This window comes from Pleurodeles waltl, chromosome 9, assembly GCF_031143425.1.
Source record: "Pleurodeles waltl isolate 20211129_DDA chromosome 9, aPleWal1.hap1.20221129, whole genome shotgun sequence".
In the NCBI taxonomy this organism is placed as follows: Eukaryota; Metazoa; Chordata; class Amphibia; order Caudata; family Salamandridae; genus Pleurodeles; species Pleurodeles waltl.
The window spans coordinates 993,340,707-993,363,715 of NC_090448.1; the positions used below are offsets into that span (position 1 = coordinate 993,340,707).

Genomic DNA, 23,009 nt, shown 5'->3' on the forward strand with positions numbered 1-23,009 from the left:
TTGGAGGGGGGTTGGGGTGGTAACAATAAGTATGATACAGTTGTAATTATGGGCGGTATTGTCTTTTATTGTCTATTACACAAAAGTAGGATTACGGTCTTCTGTGACATTCACTAAAATATATGAAGTTTACTAGGTTGTGATTTATGGTCTGTTATGAGTGTAATGGACGCTATCCTTTTGGTTCATGGTATATGTAGTGTTTGTGGGGTTTTTCTTTAAACTTTGAGCCCGCTGCATAACAGAGTGAAGAAAGTAATGCATAAAGCTCGCCTCTGAGTCCTTAATAGAAATGAAACTTTCCTTCTCGTCAGCCAGGAAATTTCTCAATCAGTGTGTAACCTCTTGGAATAAATAAGCGAGCCGTGCAGCATCCCAAAGGTGGGTGAAATAAACAGCAGCAAGGTCATCTAGTATGAAATACACTGCATGGGGTGAGTGGTGGGGTTTGAACGATGAATGCACTTAAAATAGCATGTAAAAACAAGTGGTGAAAGCTCAGAAAAAAAAAGACAGAAAAAAAGCCAATTGAAATATGCTTTAAATACTCAGCTCTCCTTTGCAGAGTTTATGTTTTTAAATGGTAGAGTGAGAACCAGGTCGCTAATACCTACATCTTAAAGAAGTCTACCAAAAATCATCTGATTCATACACAGACGTGCAACTTACAATTTGATATTCTCTTCCGCCTTCTTCTCTTGTCAAAGCAAAGAAACTGTGACTGAAAGTAACAGGGCCTAGAGTAGTGATTCAGAATCAATGATACACTAAGTGGGAGCTTTTAAAAAAAAAGTGCCAACGCTGTGTGCTCTGAGAGCACTGAACATGCCTCTAAAGCACGTTTTATGCAGCTGCATTAAAATGTGAACGTAACGTGCTACCCTTGTATTACAGTAGTTTAAACAGCGATTTATTATCAATTGTGAGAACCACTTTGTTCTTCCCTTTAGCTACCCACTTTATCCTTTCACAGGTTAACTGATTAACTAAACAATTCCACGAATAGATGCATAAACGGTTAGTCCAGATCACACCACGTCATTCAGTGGCGAAGGTGGATTCCATCAGCAGGCTACTAGTGGGAGCATATTATGTTTAATCAGCAGGAAACTAATGTCAATAAACGTAATGTATTTATACCCTCAGCTATAAACACTAGGTCCAGATACCAGCCCCAGGAGTGCTGTGGTAATGCAGTCCTTTTACAGACAGCCATATGTCTAATCCTGATGTGAGCTGCTGCTGATTATGCATAGGAATGGAAATTAACCACCATCCTTCCTTTCTTTGTGCAAACCTTCCTCTGAACCCCCCAGCCTTGAAAAAAAAAAGCACATTTGTGCTACTTCGTCTTCATTTTTTTTATTTTATTTTTTAAACATTTAACCAATACATCTCAATCAGTAAATGAAAAAAAATAGTACGGGGTCATTTTATAGGCATGCATGTGAAATGAGAAATTAGCGATACCCACACAAGGAAGCATCTCTTTTTTTTCTTTTTTTTTCTTTCTTTTTTAAAATACTTTTGGCCATGCTGCACTGCAGCTTGCTAATACTGTACATCACTGCTAAAAGCCATTTGCAAAGCTGGCAGGTTTCAAAGGCGAAACCTATGTGCTTTGCCAATGCTTGTTTTTTTAAGGAGTACTCGGTCACTGGATGGTTGCTTGTTTTTTCCTCCCTCTTGGAATGTATCGGAGGGCTGAGTTATAGCTTTTGCCAATGACTTTGCCTATTTACCAGAAAGTGAGCGGTGTCAAGTTAATCAGTTCTACAAATTGTTCTGCTTCTCTCTACTAAGATCACCATGTCAAAATTAAAATGTTGTTACATAACCACCAACCAATGGTTAAGAGGTTTCTCAGCCGTTCACAGCCAAATCAGTCTTATTCTCAAATTTGCATTATCAGCAATTTTCCATTTACCAACTTTAATAAACACATTTCGAAATTTGTTCTTTCCATGGAGTCACCCTGGATTTTTTTTTTACATTTTTGCTGAACCCTATTTTTTAGCTTTACAACTCTATGCACTTTACCACTGTACAGGAGGGGTAAAGTTCCTATGCTCCCCGATCAATATGTAGAGAGTGGCATACCCCTAATTGGTATGTTACACTTACCTGTAAGTCCCTAGTATATAGATTAAAGCATACCCTGCGCATGTACGTTAAATGTTACCAGTTTGTTGCAGCACCCACTGTGCCTCCCACTGCAATGACCATGACACATGACTGCAGGCCTTCCCTTTGTAGTCTGGCTGTGATGTTTTAATACTGCAAATTTGACCTGTCAAAATAACCCTTTTTCAGGCTTAAACCTTAATTTTGGTGAGTCTTATTTGATCAGGTCGAGCTATTTTTAATACTTACTGGTCCCAGTTGACACTGAACAGGTGTTCTGTTCAGTTGAAAAGTGGAGGGGTAAGAAAAGATGCCTTTAAATCTTGTTCTTATTTCACATTTGCTCTGTGTTCACAGACAGAGGTCAAAAGTCAGTTTTTCTTACAATTACCTTTCCTTCTGACTGGGAGTTCCAGGACTTTGTAAGGTGAACTGTGTGACCTGCTGCTCAGAATGTAAAATAAAAGGATATAGGGTGTCAGGTTTTTCCTAACACACATTTAAATGACTAAGTCAACTGTGCAAACATTTCAAAATATATTTCAGTAGTTGTGAAAGCCCTTTTTTGTATTTTCGTGTGATGAAAAAATATTTTAATAGGATGAAAACAAATCAGAATATTTTACATGTTGATGTGCAAAGGATATATAGTTTCTGAAACCCAATTTTCACAGATCAGTAAAGCTGCAAGTTAGTGGAGAGGTTTTTGGACATTTCTCGGAAAGTTACTGTGTGTATATGACAATATGTTACCACATCATGGCTTAGTCATATATATATATATATATTAAAATTGAGTGTTTAAACAAACTAAGAAACACCCCTGCCCAGATGGCAATGTTGTTAGTAAACTAAAAGAAGTCCTAGGTTATGTGGCCTACACCTCATGGGTATGTGGGCTACATTCATGTGATGCATGCAGCAAACTTTAGTCTACTGAAACAAAAGAGGTTTTTTTGTACTGCAGAAATGCTGAGCTCACATATTTGAAGGTGCAATTATATGTGAGAATTAAGAAAAAGCCGACTCTGTAAACTATTTGCCTAGGATCACACAATTTGAAACCCGTTTACGGGTCAAGTATATTACAGTTCAGTCAAGTTAGTTACGGTCTAGTAACATTTTTATGATTTTGAGCCCTGCACAAGAAAACACTGGGATGCAATATCAAATATTAATAGTGTATCTCTGGAATTGGACTACCTAGAAAAATATTTAAAAAGTTATTTTCAACAGTTATTAAAAATCCAATTCAGTTGTGAAGTTGCATTTTTACTAAATATAAAGGAAAAGTAACTTTTAGAAAGTTACCTTTTCACAGCCTGAAGTTCCTGGAGACTAATCTGCATTTTGCTCTCCCACCTTTGTCAGGTAGTATTTAGCATTTGAATAGTTGTGATGGGTATGAAATGCCCTACCCCCACATGATAGGCTCACAAGAATGTACAGCGATGACCCTCTGAACCTGAATAAATATGCAAGGTGGGGATGTGGGCCTCATTTTTGACATTGCAATGTCAAATCCTGCTTGACAGGTCTGCAGTGTTTTTTCATACATTTGGGGCCCACTTCTAAAAGGCCTCCCATGTCATAGGCAAATGTTAGCGGACACCGGGGTAGGTCTTTCTTTTGTGTTGTGCTCCCCCCCCCACCCCACCCGATCACTTCTATCACAGTGGACCTCTATTTGACACTTCAAAGGTGAGAAACAGGCAACCAAAACCATCCATGTGTATTCATTCTCCGATTGCTGAAAACTCTGCTTTTGCTCTACAGAGCACAATGCACAACAGGGTCCGAGAAACCGGTCTCTGACTCTGTTGCGGGTACAGGACCAGCCTCAAACTGAATTTTAGTGTTTGATGTGGGAGAACACTAGCAGAAACATGATACACTCCCCAAACAGACTCCCAGTACTCAAAGGCCAGGTTTAGTGTGGCCCAAGACTTAACTCATCATGAAAATGCCCAAAGTGGGTAGGGTAAACCCGGGAACCTTTACTACATTGGTTAAGGCATACCGGCGGTCATTCCCACTCCACCAGCTTATCATGCATAAATGTAGCACCTCCGGGCACCCACTTCATAACACTCCTGTGGAGGCTGTCTGAGACCTGAGAAGAGCCTAAAAAGACTAGACCTGCTCTCCAACTTGTACCCAGGACAAGGAAGTAGACTCCAAAGGTCATAGGGCTGATGACCTGTTAAAGCTACTCAGACACAACAAGCTACAAAATGCCTTTTCCTCCAACTGTCCAGCTGATCAGTGGCAACTTGCCCTGGACTGGACTGGACTGTGCTGTTGGTTTCTGCCTGACACCAAGCGAGTATCTAAGTACCTCTTCCGAGGTCCCCGGGGGGGTGTAGAAGTGTATTCCAGTGGTGAAATGGGGCTTAAAGGGCCAAGTTATTTCAGTGGTGAAATGGGGCTTAAAGGGCCAAGTTAAAAGGTAAAATCTTTAACCAGAACAGACATTTGTGTATCCAACCTGCGCTTCACCAGGTTTACAGTCAAAATGTGTCTAGGTCCCAGACTACAGCGACCACTGACTATCGTTGGCACTTTAGGCTTCCTGCCATTATTCCTACAAAAAATATAAATTCACATCTCAGTTTACCCTTATTGGATTTTAGTCATTTTTGTGTAGTTTGGTTTATTACATTTTATTTTATTTTTCTAGTTATATTTTTATTGTTTTGCATTTCTACTTTGGTACCGCTTTAGTACTGCATAATTCACGCATTGTCCCAAATTAAGCCTGTCTGCTCTGTGCCACAGCTACCAAGGTGTAAAAAGTGTTGAGTGCAAGTTAATTTAGTGACTTTGATGGTTCACACCGACAGGGATTGTGGCTATTACCTGAGATGTGTACCTAACTCTTCAACTACTAATCCAATTTCTTCTAGTGCACAACAGGTTTCTCAATACACAGCTAAAAGCGCTTAATTTCCATATAGCTGCAATAGCGTCACAGGCACTTCAGTTCACCATACAAATGTTCTTATGTGCATTAGGTATCCATTACTTGACAGTCCACTTGCTTTTACAGTTGCTGCCCAGCATGATAACAGCAATACAAGGAATACATAAAAAGTAAGAGGAAAGGCACACTGTCTCCCTTCTATCCCATGCTCACCCTCCATCACAATATATTTCTTGGATAAATGCCTTGTTTGCATGAAGGTGAGCGGGACTGTAAAAGCAAGTGGACTATCAAGTATTGGATACCTAATGCACATAAGAACATTTGTATGGTGAACTGAAGTGCCTGTGACGCTATTGCAGCTACATGGAAATTAAGCGCTCCAGCTCAGGAAGTTATTTATATGGAACTGTGCATTATGGGAGTTGGAGTTTGGTTACTGAAGTCACAGGACTGTATTTAAAAAGCACTGGCTCACTCACACCTGCTCTTACTTACCTGTGAACAAGGCATGCTGTTGCCGAAACGCGTCATGATTTTTTGTCTTGCTGCTCAGAAATGCTATTAAATGCTTGGATTTTAACATGGACTGGTGCCTGGACTTTTGGTGTTTGGGAGGATAGATAGATAGATAGATATTCCTCCATAATCGAATTCTACAACTGACTAAGATCTAAGTGCTCTGTGATATGCTTTTAAAAACTCGGTTCCCACCATCACCCACCACTCCCCTGACTTCTTCTACCAACATCCCACCCCCAACCTTCCCACCTCCACTACCCGCCCCACCACCATCATCACCCCCTCCCCACCACCACCACCACCCACGGAATGAGATTCTGTTAAACCTCAGATGTACCTAAATTGGCAGAAAAGTTTCAGATATTTTCTTTTGGCCCAATCCTTGATTTTCATCAACTTCTTTGTTACCCTAGAACAGCTTCCTCAGGCCTTGAAAAATTATAAAAATGTTACTAGATCTGCAGGTCGAGTAAATTGAAAAATCTACTCGACCCAACCGTGATGTACTTGATCTGTAAACTGGTCTTATATTGTGTGATCCTAGGCAATTAACTTACATAGTCACCTTTTTCTCCATTCTCGCATACGAATGCACCTTCAGCAAAAATGCTGAGCTCACATATTTGCACAAAAAAAATCTTTTATTTGAATAAATAGACAAAATGATTGCTCCATGTAGAAAAATAATTTAGCCCATATATAGGGGCAAATGATCCATGACTCGCCTCTTATTTTACTAATATCATTGCCATCAAGGGAGGAGTGTTTCTCCGTTTATTTTTTAACACTCACTTTTGATAAATATATTACTAAACTATGATGTGGTGGCATAATGTCATTTACAGACAGTAACTTTCCTAAAAAAATCCAAAAACCTTTCCACTAACTTGCAGCTTTACTGATAAAAATTAACAATAACCTGTGAAAATTGGGTTTCAGAATACAAATTTTTCTTTTGCACACCACTAGTAGAGAGTTCTGATTTGTTTTCGTTCTTTTGGATTATTTTTTTCATCAACCATCAGTACAAACAAAGGGCTTTCACAACTATTGAAACATATTTTGACATGAAATTAAAGACTGTATTGTGTCAGGTTTTTCCTAACAAACATTTATTTTTTTAACCGGAGAGAAGTTTACCTTGCAAAATCCTGGAACTCTGAAGTGAGAAGGAAAATTAATTGCAAGACAAACTGACTTTTGACCTCTGTCTCTCAATACAAAGCAAATGTGACAACTTTACAAGATTTAAAAGGTGCCTTTATTGCTCCTTTATTTCCTGACTGAACAGAACACCTATTCGTTGGTCAACTCGCCAGAAGGGGCAAGGAGGTCCTAAAAGTAGCTCAAAAAGGTAAAAAAAATGACTCACCATGGAGAACGGTCGAGTACATATTTCGAGGCCTGCTTCCTCCAGCCTAACTAATGAGATGAGAAACAATTGTGAGGCTGGTAATCAGACTAAATCAAATCTAAAGACCGTAATAATACTGACACAATAGTCTAATCTGTAGTTCCTTTGGTGACCCTCTTGTTCGGGTTGTATGTCAATGTCAGGGCCACTGGAATTATGAGATTCTGACATTGTGCCGTTTTTTCCTCAGTTCTGGATTTGCAGCGTAGACCACATAATCCATCATCTGTTGCATAATTTGCAGATTTTACCCCAAAAATGTTTCTAGCTCAAAAAGATCAAAAGTTATTAAAAATGCAATGACCGGAGTGCCCATCACAAAATTTGACTTTCAGTTGCCTACTGCTGTATTTGAATGTTCAACTGAGACTAATTAGGTTGAAACTTGACCCAGGTAGCATTAATGTGTGCATAAAAAGGGCAAAATCATGCAGTAATACTATTAAAATGAATTGCATTACACTACATAATTTGCTTTTTCTTGCTGCATAATTCAGTCAACACTGCCAGATAAACTGGAGCTCTCCTGTCGCATATTTCCAGTGACCCTGATCTATGTAAACAGGTGATCTTTATCATACCCTTCATTTTGTTAGTGGAGACACCAATTGTTAAATTACAACTACTGTAGCAATGGTGTCTTCTCCTTTCATGGTTCTACATATATCCATTAACTAACACGATTACATCGCTCTCTGTAGATTTCTCTGCCAAACAGGAGCTACATTAGCAACTTCTGCTCCGTGAAGAAAGTATCTTCCTAAATCATCTGACTGTAGAAGGTTAGGGATCATCCAAAGACTGTCTTACGTATTTCTAATGCTGCACTACAGGATGATTTTAACCTCTCTTTATGTTTTATGGACTTACAGCAGGGGGTAGTTTACATTTGTTGATTATCGTACCCAATTTTATACCTTGGATCTCTCAGATAGTATTCAACTGCATTATGAGTCTATGGAGTTTCCTTTATGAGCTGTACCACAAACATCTCTTACACCTTCATAAGATTTACTATGGTTGCCAGAAAGCTAACATCATCAAGTTGACCTCGACTGTATTGTTCTTTCCAATTCCATAAGTCTGGGATTGTCCCTCGCACTGAAATTTATCAATGACTTTGGTCCTGATTAGCAGATGGCATACTCCTTCACAAATGTGACGGATATCCCGTCTGCTGTATTACAAGTTCCATTGTATCATGTGGCATTTGTAAAACGGCAGGCAGGATATTCGTCATTTTTGTGACGAGCATCCCATCTCCCAAGGTCATAATCAGGACCTATCTGGATGTGTTTTCACCATCAACTTCCTCCAACAACTCCAGAGTTCTCTTGGTTTAGTTCCTCAGTCGTTACTATTCTATACATCATAATTTACTGTACAGATCCTTATGCAATTAAAATAATTTTTGTTCCAGGTACAACTTTGTGCACTTATCTTCTCTTCTTCATGTGGATTGATCAGATGCTAAAAAACTATTTGCCCTCCGAAAAGTCCTCTTGAACAGAAGATTCATCAGGTGCGACCAATACAGACTAGCACCACTCACTACATGCTACACAGCATAATGCCATCAGGATCAACCACAACCCAGATTGCAGCCAACTCAAAGTTCTGCCATTAACCCTCCTATTACCCCTTTTCAATTTCTTATATAGTACCTCTTCCTGCACCATGGTCCTCCAGTACTCCCACTTTTCCACCTACGTTACAAGTCAAAAACATAAGTGCATTTGGCAAGAACATGTTTTCCAAACAAAAAGGACAATAGTTATAAAATAAAAGTCAGAGCAACGACTAAATAAATACTGCTTAAGAGCCCGGATTTGAAATAAAAATGCAAAAGATATGGGCTGCAGGCTAAAACAAGTGTGTTGGGGTATACATCTGAGGAGAATAAAAAAAATAAAAAAAACGTTTCTTTCTCTCAGTGCTACCACGCGCAACACAACGTCCTGGCACAGTTCAATTGAACAAGAGCAGAAGCTACAGAGAGGAAAACATATTTTCCAAATAGAGCGTTTTAATGACTTCCAACACTCAAGGGTGTGGGTGTGGTTCTAATCCCTCTCCCTTCCACCCTTTCTGCAGGCTGAAGGTTGGTTTCCGGGTGGTGCCTCAAACTCCTACTTTTCTGACACCACCTGAGAGAAGTCCAAGAGAGTCCTGGAGAAATTCTTGAAAAAGCACAGAAGCCCAAAAACATTTCTATGACGACTTGACCCCCCCCCCCCCCCAACCCCACCCACCCATGCAAATAATAGGTGAATAATGAGCTGGAGAAGGCAGGGACAAGCAGTATCAAGTCTGTCTGGAAGAGCTGAACAGAAAAAAGTGTACTTTAAGTCCGGCAAAGATGGAGTTACATAATGTGACCCTTAATGACTCCACAAAGGTTTACTCACAAACTGAGGAAGTAGTAACAATCAATCATAACCCAATATGGAATCCTATCTAATCTATTACAGAGCTGCTTCTCAAAAGAGATACCTTGCCCAAGGAGCCATACTGATGAGATAATGTGTAAGTTTATTAGTTTGCTTGGTTACTAAAAGCACTGCAATAAAATACTAAAGAGAATAAAACAAAAGCTTTACAACAATATAAAAGAATATGGCAACTTGCGCCATGTATCTATAGCAGCTAAAACAGATTTGAATAGATTTGAGAATCGCCGCCATCAGATAAAGTGCAAGCAGTAACTGCTGAGATAGTTTACATCCTCTCAAACAGAGGGCATTTCATGATTTAGAAACAAATGTCAAAATCTGACAAGGTATTCAGTGGCTCCCACCACATCATCACGTTCAACACGGTAAAATCATGGAGAAGAATTACCTAGATTCTACCATACTTTCCATTTTGCTCGACAACTCGCAGTATCCACATGCATACAGACATACACTTCAGCAGCATCTTGATTAATAATGTACAAAAAAAAGCTTGTTTGTGTCATGAAATGTTACCTTTGCACACTACCTACCTAGCCGATTTCTATGTGCCTGATCACAAAGGACAGGTTCACACCTTTTGGGAAACACAATTATTATCCAGTAAGGAGTGCATAGCGCCATGCATAGTACAATATTCCTTTACTCACTGCTAAGCAAAGTTGCAGAACCGGGAGAGATGGAACTGACTCGATTACTGTATGTCTCAGGGACTCGGTCTAGAACCTTCCTGTGTCCAGCTTCCAGCAGGAGGATCTTCTTGTTTTGAAAGTGGGGATCAAACCCTAGAAAGATGAAATTGCAAAGTCAAAGGAAAGATCATTGCATTAATGAAGACAGAAATAACTGCATTCCCCATTTCGGCGGCACAGAATGGACTGTTAGTACATTGTAAGAGGGAGAGGACCCCACATTGGTGTAAAAAAACAACGATGAACTTTGATTGGGAAAGGTCTATTTGAAACACACAGATCTCAGATTTAAACTAGAAGAAAAAAAATATATATATATATCAGAAGGGTGTTACAAGTAGCATTTCTGTGATCAAAAACACTTCACCGTTAAGTGAGAAAAAAAAACCACCAGTCATAGCATTAACAATTTTTGGAGGAGCAGAAAAGGAGATGGAAGGCCTGCAGACTACGTTACCACTGTTGAAAAAAAAAGCGGAGAGAACTACAGGGAAGCAAAGAGACCAACTGATCAAGATTCTCAGGGATTACGAGTTCCATCATATCGCCCTTCTGGACATAGCCGCTGAACATGGTGCCACGGAGTACATTAATTTTGTCCCAGAAGGTAGATCACAGCACTCTGGACATGGACTTGAGAGGAGCAGCCCAGAAAAAATAAACTGTACCCAATGAGGAATCCCTCAATGGGGCAGTAAAACTCTCAATTACTTCAAAGTAGACAGCCTGGCCTCTATGGGCCATAATGTTACTGCAGCCACGAGCTCTACATTGGACTTTTGCACTACTTCGTACAAGCTAATGGGATTCGAGCACCACCTATAATTACCCATGTAGGGCATAAATCACATAAGAAGGGTCAGAGAAAATACAAAACACAGGAATTTAATGAATGCTCAATTATTTCAGGCTTTTTTCTTTTATTCATGGTTTTACAGCATTGCAGAGAAGGTTTCCAATAAAGATTACATTGCAGCAACGATCTGACTAAACTTGCTCAACCCTGATTCATGGAACGTTTAAAAGCACAGATCAAGGAAAAGATGCACATCTTGCCCTATCTTTTTACATTGCAGCACTTTGTACTGTAGATACTATTATTTTCCACACAGATATATCGTTATAACTACTGGAATGCAAGCTGATGGCCGCTCAAAAGCCAGGACTGAAGTAGCATCTTACATCTGAGACAAGATAACAGAGAATGTGGACTATAGTCTTCAATTAGCATAGAATTTGCTGACTCCAGCTTCTGCTTGTTATGTCCATATCCAGCCTTTGAAAGGCTCCTGGACACAACCCCTTCCGCCCATTTCATTTAAAAGGGATACCTGTACTAGTGTAGTCCCTGGGTCTGGTCACGCTGTTTTTGCTTTTACTGACTTTTGGAGGCACAATTCTTTATGATATTCCATCCCTGTCAACATTGTGAAATTGGAAGAAAAACAACGTTGAATGAACACATCGATTTGATTCACACAAGCAGAATCCAAATTCAACAACTAGATTAACATACCTAAAGGCCGAATGATATGAAAACAGAATCATAATATTGATTAGAATATATACCCATGCTGTTTCTGGTGAGAATATCCATGTCACACCTGAAGTCCCACAATGTTCCACTTACACAGAAGTAATAGAACGACCTGTGTATGGAAACAGGCAGCACAAGCATGTACTGGTGTGCATGTACACATTTTTCAAAATGATTTTATGAAGATGATAGACATAAAGGCACACACTCCCAAGGAATGAGTTCACACTTAATCGAGCTACTGACAAAGGGCACTTTAGTTAATAATCTCTTTCGTTACAATTTACAATCCCATGGTTCCGACTAAGTGGCAATCTCAAAAAGGAAAATCCCAACACACATTGGTTTTATGCTTTGTGAGTACACTATTACCAGGGTCACTGGAATTATGTGGCAGAAGAGGGCCGAATTGCTGCTCAGGTGAATAAGTTATGCGGCAATAAAAGACAAAAGATACAGCATAATGCACCACATTTTGTAATAATATTACTTCTTTTTTTTGGCTTTCTTAAACGTGGTAACACTGGGCATTGGATGCACTGCATTAGTACAGTTTTAATACCTCAAATATAGCAATAAGCAACAAAAAGGTGAACAGTCTAGCTTTGCATAGGGCCTCTCAGTATGCGCAACACACTGGTGCATTTTTGGTAACTTTTGAACAGTTTTGAGGTACAATTTTTTGTTGAAATTAACAGATTATGCAGTAGATGATGGATTATGCGGCAAAACTATAATTATGCGAGATATCGCCGCAGCTGCATTATTCTAGTGGCCCCGAGTGTTACTTTATTTTTTCAGGTTGTTTCTCTTATTCCCCCCCCCCACGTCTCAGCCTGTTTATCTGCGGGTACTGTGCACAAATGGGTTACACATGGGTCTTCTTGACCTGATGAATGTGCCTGTAAATTTACAAAGGCGATGAAATATGTCAGCCGCGCTTAACACTATGGTGAAAACATTATTTTTTACCACAAGTCTGGGCACATACATCAAAGAATTTGATGGATGCCATGTGGAATCATTTTCAGATCTTTCTGTAGAGGTTAAGGGATTATCTCTCGAAGTCCAAGGATCCCATTACATTTTTATGGACAGGAGAGTAATATAGGAGCTTAGCTTGGAAACGTTCATCACATTCACTCATCATACATTGATATACTTCCACTACAAGGGTGTTACCTGATCAAATAAGAAAGTGACAATGAGAAGGGGGAGGGGTGAAGTCATTCCTTGACACTGTATGATGTTTTATATACACCCCTGCTACTGACTGACTGAGCTTTACTAGAGCAGGTCAGCTTCCTATATTTGGCTGCTGGAAAATGCTAAAAGAAAGACTCAGACTTTTTTTTTTTTTTTTTTTTTAATAAAACCAACATGTTTCTGAGTCTTAACTTTTTTTTAACCCACAAAATGTCATCATAAAAACAAATCACAAGAGGGCCTTACAGAGCTCCGACTAGTGAGTGCTTCAAAAATATGGTAAGTTTTCCTTAAGTCATGGATTTAATAATGCAGGAGATAAATGAGTGACCGCCATGGAAAGACTGGCAGAAAGCAGAGTTGTAATCAGCACAGCGGCGTAGAGTTCAGCGTCGCCTTGGCTGAGCACAACTCAGACTGGTATCTACCCGTCAGGTACAAGGTTCCTAGCACTGACAGCAGTCCCTGGTCGGTTCCGCCCACCAACATTGTAATGTGGCGGTGGGACTGCCAGGAGTGCAGCGGTCCCACAGCCACTGCGAGAGGCAGTCTGAGGACCGCCACACTCTTACTGAGGGCCTTACTTTAGATTTTTGTGGGAGTTCCGGTGCCCACTTGGGACGCCCACCTCCATTATTTTGTTTGTGGGCTGCGGGAGAGCCCTTAGGCACCCATAGCCCCAGCTGGCACACAGTGTGTGCCTGCGGAAGCCTGCATATTTTTTATAAAGTAAGTGCCCCAGTGCTCACAAATGCTTTTTTAACTGGGGTTGCAGGGGGTGCCCCAGGGCCCCAGCTCTCTCCCCTTGCAGTAGCCAGCCAGGTTTTATAATATAGGCAGGTGCCCAGTGGCCCATCCAAGGCATCTGCAATGTAGGGGGTACTTGAGGACTGTGGGGGGGCAGGAAGAAGTGGAGTTGCCCCGCAGCACCAGCTGGCTTCCCGGCCAGCACAATACTTCATGCTGGCAAGAGCCAGCACTCTTCCTTTGTTCCTGCCCAGGCAGGAACAGTCTTTCTTTACTTCTCCCACCAGGAGAACAAAGTTGAGTTCCCAGCCTAGGAGAGTGCAAGCAGGGAACCACTGTGTCCAGGGGTCTTTTTCGTTAATGGCACGAGCCCACACGAGTCCTCCAGGGCCGCAGGTTTAAAACAATTGTCTTGCCTACAAAGGAATGGGGGTAGGAGGGCAGGGTAACTACGCTCAGTTTTGTTTTTTTATATCTCTGGACTGAAGGCTAAATCGGTCATGGCTGCTGCAACATTTTTAACCTTTTTCTTCATGTTGTGGCCAGCTGTAACTATAACTTGAGACCTCGCCGGCCACTGCTAATTAACCGGCATATTACATCAGTCATGACATCTATGACAAAATTCATAATATGACCGCAACATTTGCAAAAAACATTATTGAGGAGAAAACTGTGCATGATGATGATGATGGTGCCAGTTATAGTTACCTTAGGGCAGGGTTCTGCAAAGTCTGTCCTGGAGAGCCGGGTCCATGCCAGATTTTTAGCATAGCCACATTTAGAAAACTGTAGATTTCTGAAACATCTTTTTTCTAAATGTGGATATGCTAAAAATCTGGCATGGACACGGCTCTCCAGGACAGACTTTGCAGAACCCTGTCTTAGGGTATAGCGCGGTGTACCCTCGTGTTTAAGCTGTTTAATGTTTTATTGATATATTAGAATTTGAATAGTTCCACCATTGCCCCCATATTTTAGTATTCTTTTATTCACACTCTCTTGCCTTATACACAGACTCTTCCACATTCCCACAAAAGTCAATGCCCATTATCCATTCAACAAGAGCAGGGGCTTCTGAGAGAGCAAGAATTTTATCGTAAATATTTTGTCTTTACATAATTAAACTCATTTATAAATGTGTGACTTAATTGGATTATAATATTGTGTTTATGAAAATTGTAACCTACTTAATGGCCGCCAACAAGTAAAAGGCCTATATTTGTTGTCTTATGTCAAGCTAACATCATGATGAAATTATTCTGACTCTTTAAGAGCATGTTGTTTGCTAAAAATAAATGCTTAAATAAAATGAGTATTTCGTGGCCTCTGCTAGGCTGAAGCAGAGTCACTGTGCAGCGTTATCTGTATTAAAAGGTTTCTAATGTGTTCTGTTTTCTTGCTATATTTCCGCAGCCTAACAGACTTCATTCATTGTATTCGCATATTTGCTTATCATTTTGTTTCTAACCTATGTTTTTCCCTATGTATTTTGTAATCACTATCCTGCATCAGCGTCATTGGAAGATGCCGAACAATGAGTCCACAGATGCAACTGGAGAAGAGGATGTACAAGTTACAAGTGTTTTAGTTTGAGTTTCGTCAATGGAATAACAGCAAATAGAAGAGCTTAGAGCTAACATTTTATATAATTTCCATATACGTTAATGTTCTGATTGGTTTAGAATATAGGGTGAGAAAATTATGTATTATCAGTATGATTTAAAAAGTTTAATTTAATGTTCAGTCACCATTGGTAGACGTTGTTGCTGCATACCTTAGTGATTGGGTAAACGTATGAACTGTGTATTATTATTTGTCTTTTGTTTGTCAGGTACCAACTGCTAGTATTACAACACTGCTGCTATTTTTGATAGCACCTTAGCTAGATATTTTCTAAATTCATTTTACTAAATTCTTTTACATGAAGCCCAACATGTTGATGCTAATTAGTGGTTAGTGAGGTGTTTCTCTCATATATATGAATAGTTATTTGGTTCCTTTCGTTTTTGTCATTTGTATTGTATTTCTCTTGCTCAGATTCTATTGCTATGGTTTTGTGTAATAACCATTGAAGTATTATGTCTTTTTGCATCGATTAAGCTTAGATTCATACGTCGACTAAATCAGCCTTTATTGTTTCTATATATGTATCATTTGAGTTTGAGAATTATTTTTGTGACTTTAGCATTGTTAATATAGGGAAATAAACCTTAAACTTCTTAATAAACTGGTGTGGGTATGGACATTCAAATTGATGATTATATGCTTAAATTGATTGTTTACGCCATATTTCCTGTGACGTTTTCTTTGAAGCACCTTCAGTTCATCGACCTAGAGTATGAAATCCGCTATCTAGTCTGCTATGACTAAAATAGAGCCAAAATGTCTGCTTTAGCACTTCTTCACACCAATGTCATGCAAGCTCTCTTTTAGCTATCAGCAGACATAGAGCTATGATGGTTCTAATGCTACATGACCCACCCCACCCACCCATCCATCCATCCATCCATCATCAATTAGTAGCAACATCATTTTAGGGTCTACTTCCACTAGTTCACCAGCCACTATCCTCAAGCTGTGCCCATAGCTGGACATTTCTGGACAATCCTAAATAGTTAGGATCCTGAGCCTTACCCATGCACTAGAGTCTTGTTGGGTTGTAAGAGAATCAATGAAAGTGTTTAAACTGGATGAGCCTGAAACAGGAAGCTATTGCCAGACACCCTGAATCAGTTTTTACCTCAGTCCATTCTTAATTTTTTTAACCTCCCCATATCAAATTCCTATTTATGCCTCGGACCAAGTAATAGGAGGGGAGTTAATTACCAAGAACCCATACAACCATGATACTCCTTTCCTGCCCAGTCTATTGTTAATTTCAATTATAGGTGATTGGCACTCAGGGACTGCCTTCTGATTATTCCTGTGGTGCTCCAGGGCATGTTGCAATTGCAAGTATCTGAAAACTTGCGTCTTGTGGAGCACAAATTCCCCCCACCAGTTCCTCAAATTATTTACTGTGGTCTTGAGTATTCACTATTCTTATCACGTCCCTAGTCGTGCTTTGAGGACAAGTTAAGTGCCTTGCCACAGTGAAGTTTTCACTGTGGGTGTTCCATGCATTTAATAAGCCTCAGCAAACCCAGCCAACAAAGAACAGGTATTCTAATGACTGGTGGCAGTGCATGAGGAACTGTACCCTGTAGAGTAACAAGAGAAGCCTGTGTTGGTCCAGCTCCAACCTAATAGACAGGTCAATTTTGTGGCCAAACAATCAATTGTTGATTTGGACCTTGTGAGAGGGAAGTCATGATCGCTTGATGAGATGCTTTAGTAGCCTGCAATATTAAATTCATGGATTCTTTAGAATCCCATGAGAGGTTTGCAAGCAACTCTACCTCAGTGATTGAGGGGCTCTGCGGATCAGAATGCAAGAGTATTATTTTTGTTAATTTACTTATTACTCTTGGTTTGGAATAGCTGTAATTTTGTTCTCCACCATGCTTAAGCTACCATCATCTGCACTGAGGTTGGTAATTTCTACTTCTTATTTGTGGCAAGCTCTTTGTATTTTTGCACTGCACAACAGCTAATGGGGAGATCTGGATGTCTACAGAGACCAAGAGGGCTCTGATCACCAGCAGAAAGTCTAGACCAGTGGTTCCCAACCTTTTGATTTATGTGGACCCCCATTTTAACATTAATGGAACCCAGGGACCCCCACTGAATCATCATTGGAATCCGGGGACCCCCGCCTGAGTCATTACTGGAAGCTGGGGACCTAATTTGTCAATATTTTTTAATTTTCTAAGCAGTTGCGGACCCCCTGAGAAGGCTTTGTGTACCCCCAGGGGCCCCCGGACCACAGGTTGGGAACCACTTGTCTAGACCCTTCACAGCAACACGCCAGTCCTGGCACCACAGGAAATGTGGGGGGTGATGAGGTAATATGTGGGCACTACAGAATGCACGGGGTGGTGTGAGGAATGGAAATGCACTCCAAGTCCAAGCAATCTGTCCTGCCGTATTCAGGTTGGGATGACACACTAGCCGCAGCACAGCACTTCCAGTTACCTCCTGGGCTCCTTGTGAGTCTCTTACTTATCCCTCACAAGGTACCTCAGGTTATCTGACAAATATGGCCCCCATTTCAGTTATTCACTCTCATTGAAAATATGTCCTATTCTAACTGGCCACCCTGTTCTCTGAAACGGGGTCCCTTGGCTCATTTCCTCAACTAGGGATCGAGGGTGCGTCTCTCGGACTGCCCTAGTTCAGCTTTATGTGAATTGCAAACAAGGGATACCCAAGTCTCCATGTGGACCCCATTGTGGGCCCTCACGTTGGAAAAGTCAGGTCGATGCTTGTTCAAGGTGTTATATCCATCTGCCAGGCCTCTATGGGCTAGACCTCCACTCCCAAAATACTCTGGATGTCTCTTGCCGGAGATGCCCGGGTGAAGAGGTTAAGAAAACTCACCTTCTTTTCACCTCTTGCAAGGCTTAGTGCCTCATCCTCTTTTACGGACATCCCCTATGCAAATCTACAGTCGCTCCAGACCTGAAGGGAGGAGCCAGTGCCCACACAAGGGTCAACGAGCCAGAGGTTGTAGCCCCAATCTCCAAGCGCAGGGGGGCCCCATAAAAGAGAACACCTCTATAATCTGGGATGGGGCCCATGACTCGCTCCGTTGCACCATCCAGCAGCAAAGCACCGCCTCGGAATGGGGGGGTGGGGGGTGGGGTAGTCACCTGAACCTCTGTGGGGCCACACTGCAGACCTGCAGCCCAGACCCTTAAAGATTTACATGATTCTGAAAGACGATTAGCGGTTTAGGTTCAAGAGCTTTAATCAGTACTGGCATCCACCATCTTGTGACACATCCCCTATAGCGGCATTTTTTCATGTTCTCAGTTTACTATTTTCAGCAGATGACCAGTGGCATTATAATAAACCGTGTTAGAAGCACTGCCCCGTCCATCCCAGAGCCACATGTTCACTAGTCAAGAACTTCACTAATAAGCCCCTATCTGCCAACCTTCCCATCCATTGAATTTCGGCGAATCTGAACCCATGCCCACCAGACTGACGATACAGGTCAGTTACACATACGAACTACAAACAATGCATATTTTTATTGTGGTATGTGTAGCAACAATTTTTTGTTACGCTGCTGTAGAATTACATGCTTTCCCACTACAAGAATGGCAAACTGTGCAATCTTCCAAATGGGCTGTAGGTCTAGGGGTACTAGGACTCATCTGACTTAAAGTCAGACTCAGAAGTGAAAAGAAGAAGAAAAACAAACTAAAAACGGGCCCAGGTTTACCAGAATGCACAATTTTCAATCCGGTGTTTTGTTTGGAAATGGGTGAGAAATGAAAATTTACGTACTAGGTTCACCAATTCTAGGTAGTCCAGGTGAACCTCAGTACGCATAAACACAAGGCTGCGTAAAAAAATGTTTCATAACGGGTTGATCATTTTTTACTTGTTTTGTCATTAGGTGGCAGGACTTCCAGTACTTTACCCCTGCCCCTTCGAAGTATTTGTGCATTTTCGGTCTAAGAGGCTATGCAAGAAGACAAAAACTCTTTCAACTGATACTAACACTTCCCATCTTATAGCCATCACGTGCAAAACATTCCGTAGGCAATTTTATATATTTTAAAATATTTCCCGGTCTACCTGGATCCCACAAGGGGAGTCCTTTCTTTTTTTGAATTACTCAGTATAGCCAGATGGAGGATGTCGGTTTCAAATCATTAGGCAAGCGATCTCTTCTTCAAGGCATTTTCCGCTTCTCTGCACCGTAAGAACAACATTAGGAAGCCATGTTCTCACCCTCAAACTGAAAATTACTTTTTCTTCTTGGCTGCATCCAAGAGCCTTTTTGTTTCAGAGGCCCATCATTATAAAGGGCCGTTATGAATTTGTTTCTCCTTCATTATAAATGAAGGACATATCTACAGTGAGCCTAAAGGATCTGTGGTTACTGGGGATTCAGAAGTATGGTTCATCAACATAACACTAATTCATAGTGCAGCATAGCAAGCTATGTGTAATCAGATGCAGCCCTTCTATTGCTGACTTATCTAATGCCACCTAAATGTACTCTTATAGAAAACGGAAAAGGTCTAATTTAATCATCTTGTGTGGCCTCTTCCATCTCATTCATATAGAACCCTTTTGATATGATGTACCTTGCTGGTGTGAGTCCAACTGCCTCAGTCTGGACAAGAGCTGGCAAATACATGTCCTAGATCTTAGCAGCTTATGTATTATGCAACATGGGGGGGGGCTTTTTCCAGAAGGCAACATCTGTTGTAGCAGCCCCTTGAAACTGGTGGTCTCACTGTTCTTCACAATACACCGAATGGCAATGATGAAAGAGCATAATTGAACCTATCCATCAAGTGTTAAACCAGAGATTCAACAATGCAAGTTCTTGCATTACAACTCTTGAGATCAGTCACTTCCATGATGTCAGCAGCATCAAGGCAGGTCTTCATCATTATGTTTGACACTAGTTTGGCCAGCTGCTCTTTCTTTTTTTCTTGTATGCTTCAGATTTTGCAGGATTTCTTCTATGGCTTCCTACGGCTGTTTATTCCGACAGAATTATGATTCAGAATAGACAATGTGTCCAGAAACAGCTGCTCTAGATTTTACTTTCTTCCTTATTGTACTGTCACATTTGCTTTTAGTATAGGGCCGTTGATCTAAACTAATATCTAAATTCACAGTCCTCTGGAGTGTACAGATGTTCGGAACTGGCCCAGCATACTTAAATATATGCGTGGACCAGTGGTGCAGGTTTATATTTCTGAGTGCTCATGTTGGAAGATGCCTTTCCCAAGTTGTAAAACTTGAGACTCTGCACTCCTCGGGAAACTGGAGTGCTCATATTCCTCTTGCGGAACAAACTCCTCTTCAATTGTGCAGTGGCACCTGTCATTCACTGGTATAGGTCTGAAATCACAGTGGGACTCATCTGCTGTTTGGGGGGCTTGGGTTGAATCAATGAAATCTGGTTTGGGCTCCTGCCCATCTCTTCCTGGACATCTCCGAGATGCAGTGCCCAAAGCCTCCTTAGAAGTCAGCCTCTTCTACTCAGCTAGGTATTCGGAAGACATGGGTATTTTAAAAGGGTTTACAGTGGACACTGCAGGCCAGCTTTAACAAATAACAGCTACTCTCCCATCCCTTCTCTGACTGCAGGATCAATATGGTAAATATTTTAATGGACGGGGCATAGGGAAGGGCAAGATATAGTTATGTTCTGCTGCGAGCCACACACCTGTGAGAAGCAGACCATTCAGATGTTGGTTAAACAGGAAGAGGTGCACGTCTCTGGAAAACTTCCATTGTTATGCCTTGTCAAAAACCAGCTCAGTGTTAAAGACTGCTTGTGGTAAGCTAGTCCTTGGAGCCGTCGTGCTATCTAGACTGCAACACTGCTTGGGTCTCCCAGAAAAAGAAACCCAAAAAGTACAAAATAGGGACAGTATGGCTGATATTCGCCTTAAAAAACAAACAAACAAAAAAAATACATGAACTTAAGTGTCGCTTAAAAGTACAGATTAAAGCTGCTTACTAGAAGACCAACAAACCCATCCCAGAATACAAAGCACTGCCCGGATAATAAAATCACGACCAAGCAAAATTTGGAGGGAACTCTCAGAAGACTGTCTGTTCAAAAACATGGAACTATCTTCCTATTCGTCCGAGGGTAGTGTACGTCTGGGCTATCTTTAAGAGGCTCAATCCGCTACAAGTGTGATAAACTTGGGTTGCCGCCATTCACCCCTTTGCCAGCACGAGAAGGCGGGTTCAATTCAGTCCCCGTGCATGCTGTACCTCATTTGTGCATTATATTGATAACGATGCTTGAAAAGATATTGTCTTAAAGACTGTTTCTTTCGTCTCTTACGATGTGATGTTTGCTGTATGCAACTGTGCCTTGAAGCTGGGTTTCTACTACCAGTGGGCACTACAAATAATACACAAGCAAACAATGCAGACCTGATCATGCCAAAGACGGGAACAGAGCTGTAATAGGGTTGGGTGGAGCAATATCCATAAATAACTTTAAGGTGTCTAGCCGATATCTGGTCTACCGACTGATAGTGCTGTGCCCAACTTCAGACATCCGGACTTAAACAAACGAGGTCCACATCCTTGGACTACGGCGAACTGGTCTGCCTTTCCCCGTCAACTAATCCAGGGAGAAAGGTCCAACACTAAACAAATAAACAAAAAAGCCTGCTCTGAATTTAATTGTTTTATGGGTGCTGTTATTGCTCGCTTGATCCGTCACAGTCAGGCGATAAAAAGCATGAAGGAACGCCACTCCCCATTCTCACCTGCACTGAGAGGAACGAATCCAAAGGGGGCGGGCCTAAACAAACCCACAGAAACGGCAGCATGTTTCTCCGCTTTCTGCCTGCAAATGTGTTTATTGTAGATTTTACTGTCGTACAGTTGGCTTCTAAGTGTACCAGAGTTTGGTAAAACTGAGCCAATGGCAGGAAGATTAAGAACATACGGTCTCACGACATAAATTGTATTGGCATTTTTATTTTATTTTTTAAACTTGTGAGTAGTCAAAGTAGTCATCCGTATTCTAATTTGAGCAGAATGTACTTTGACATAGAAAAGCAACAATGGAAAATGCATTAAATTGAGCACCATAGAGCCAACGTTAATCAAGTTCAATGTACTGCTTCTTTGTTAAAATACAGCGGGCAGCTTTACCACTTCCAAATCCGAATACTGCTGAGGATTTTGTTTCTACGACAGATAAAATTACTCAACAAATAACACATGTCAAATTGTTTGCATTGTATACTTCCGTGTATGATTTGCACACGTTTTAGACACTGTTGCTAATGCAAGAAAATCTAAAGGAGTACATATGGGAAGCCTTCCCGAAGCGCACATTTTCAGAGAACTTCCTGGTCCGCCATGTGTACTTTAGGGGACAGTCTCATTAGCACACCGATACTCAAAGTGTGGCCCTCCTGACCTTTTCCTGCGGCCCCTCGGTGAACGGCAGCACTGCCCTACTGTTTACTGGGGGGGGGGGGGATATTTCGAAGAACAGTAACTAAAGAGGCAAGCATTTATTTCCAACCAACATAACATTATCTAATGTAAAAGAAAAGATGTAAGGAAAATGTCCTGCACCACTTAACTTTAGGAATACATTTTTTTTAAGACATCTTGCAACAAACGTGGGAAAAAAAAGTGTTCACCGTCTGAGTAGCCTGGATTGCTTTCATATATGGACAACACAGGCCATGCTGCTGTCATCAGTGCGGCCCGTAGTCACGACAGGCCAAACTTTTTGGCCCCCTGGAACATTTTGCGAGAACCCATGGCTTAG

At 41.1% G+C, this 23,009-nt stretch overlaps 1 protein-coding gene across 1 annotated transcript in view; it reads right to left on the reverse strand.

The window, feature by feature from the left end:
* COQ6 (coenzyme Q6, monooxygenase) overlaps positions 1 to 23,009 on the reverse strand; it is an 81,188-nt gene that overhangs the window by 51,576 nt on the left and 6,603 nt on the right. The window contains exon 2 of the mRNA XM_069208511.1: positions 10,087 to 10,221. Coding sequence (XP_069064612.1) covers positions 10,087 to 10,221 — 135 coding nt within the window. The remainder of the gene's footprint in view (positions 1 to 10,086; positions 10,222 to 23,009) is intronic.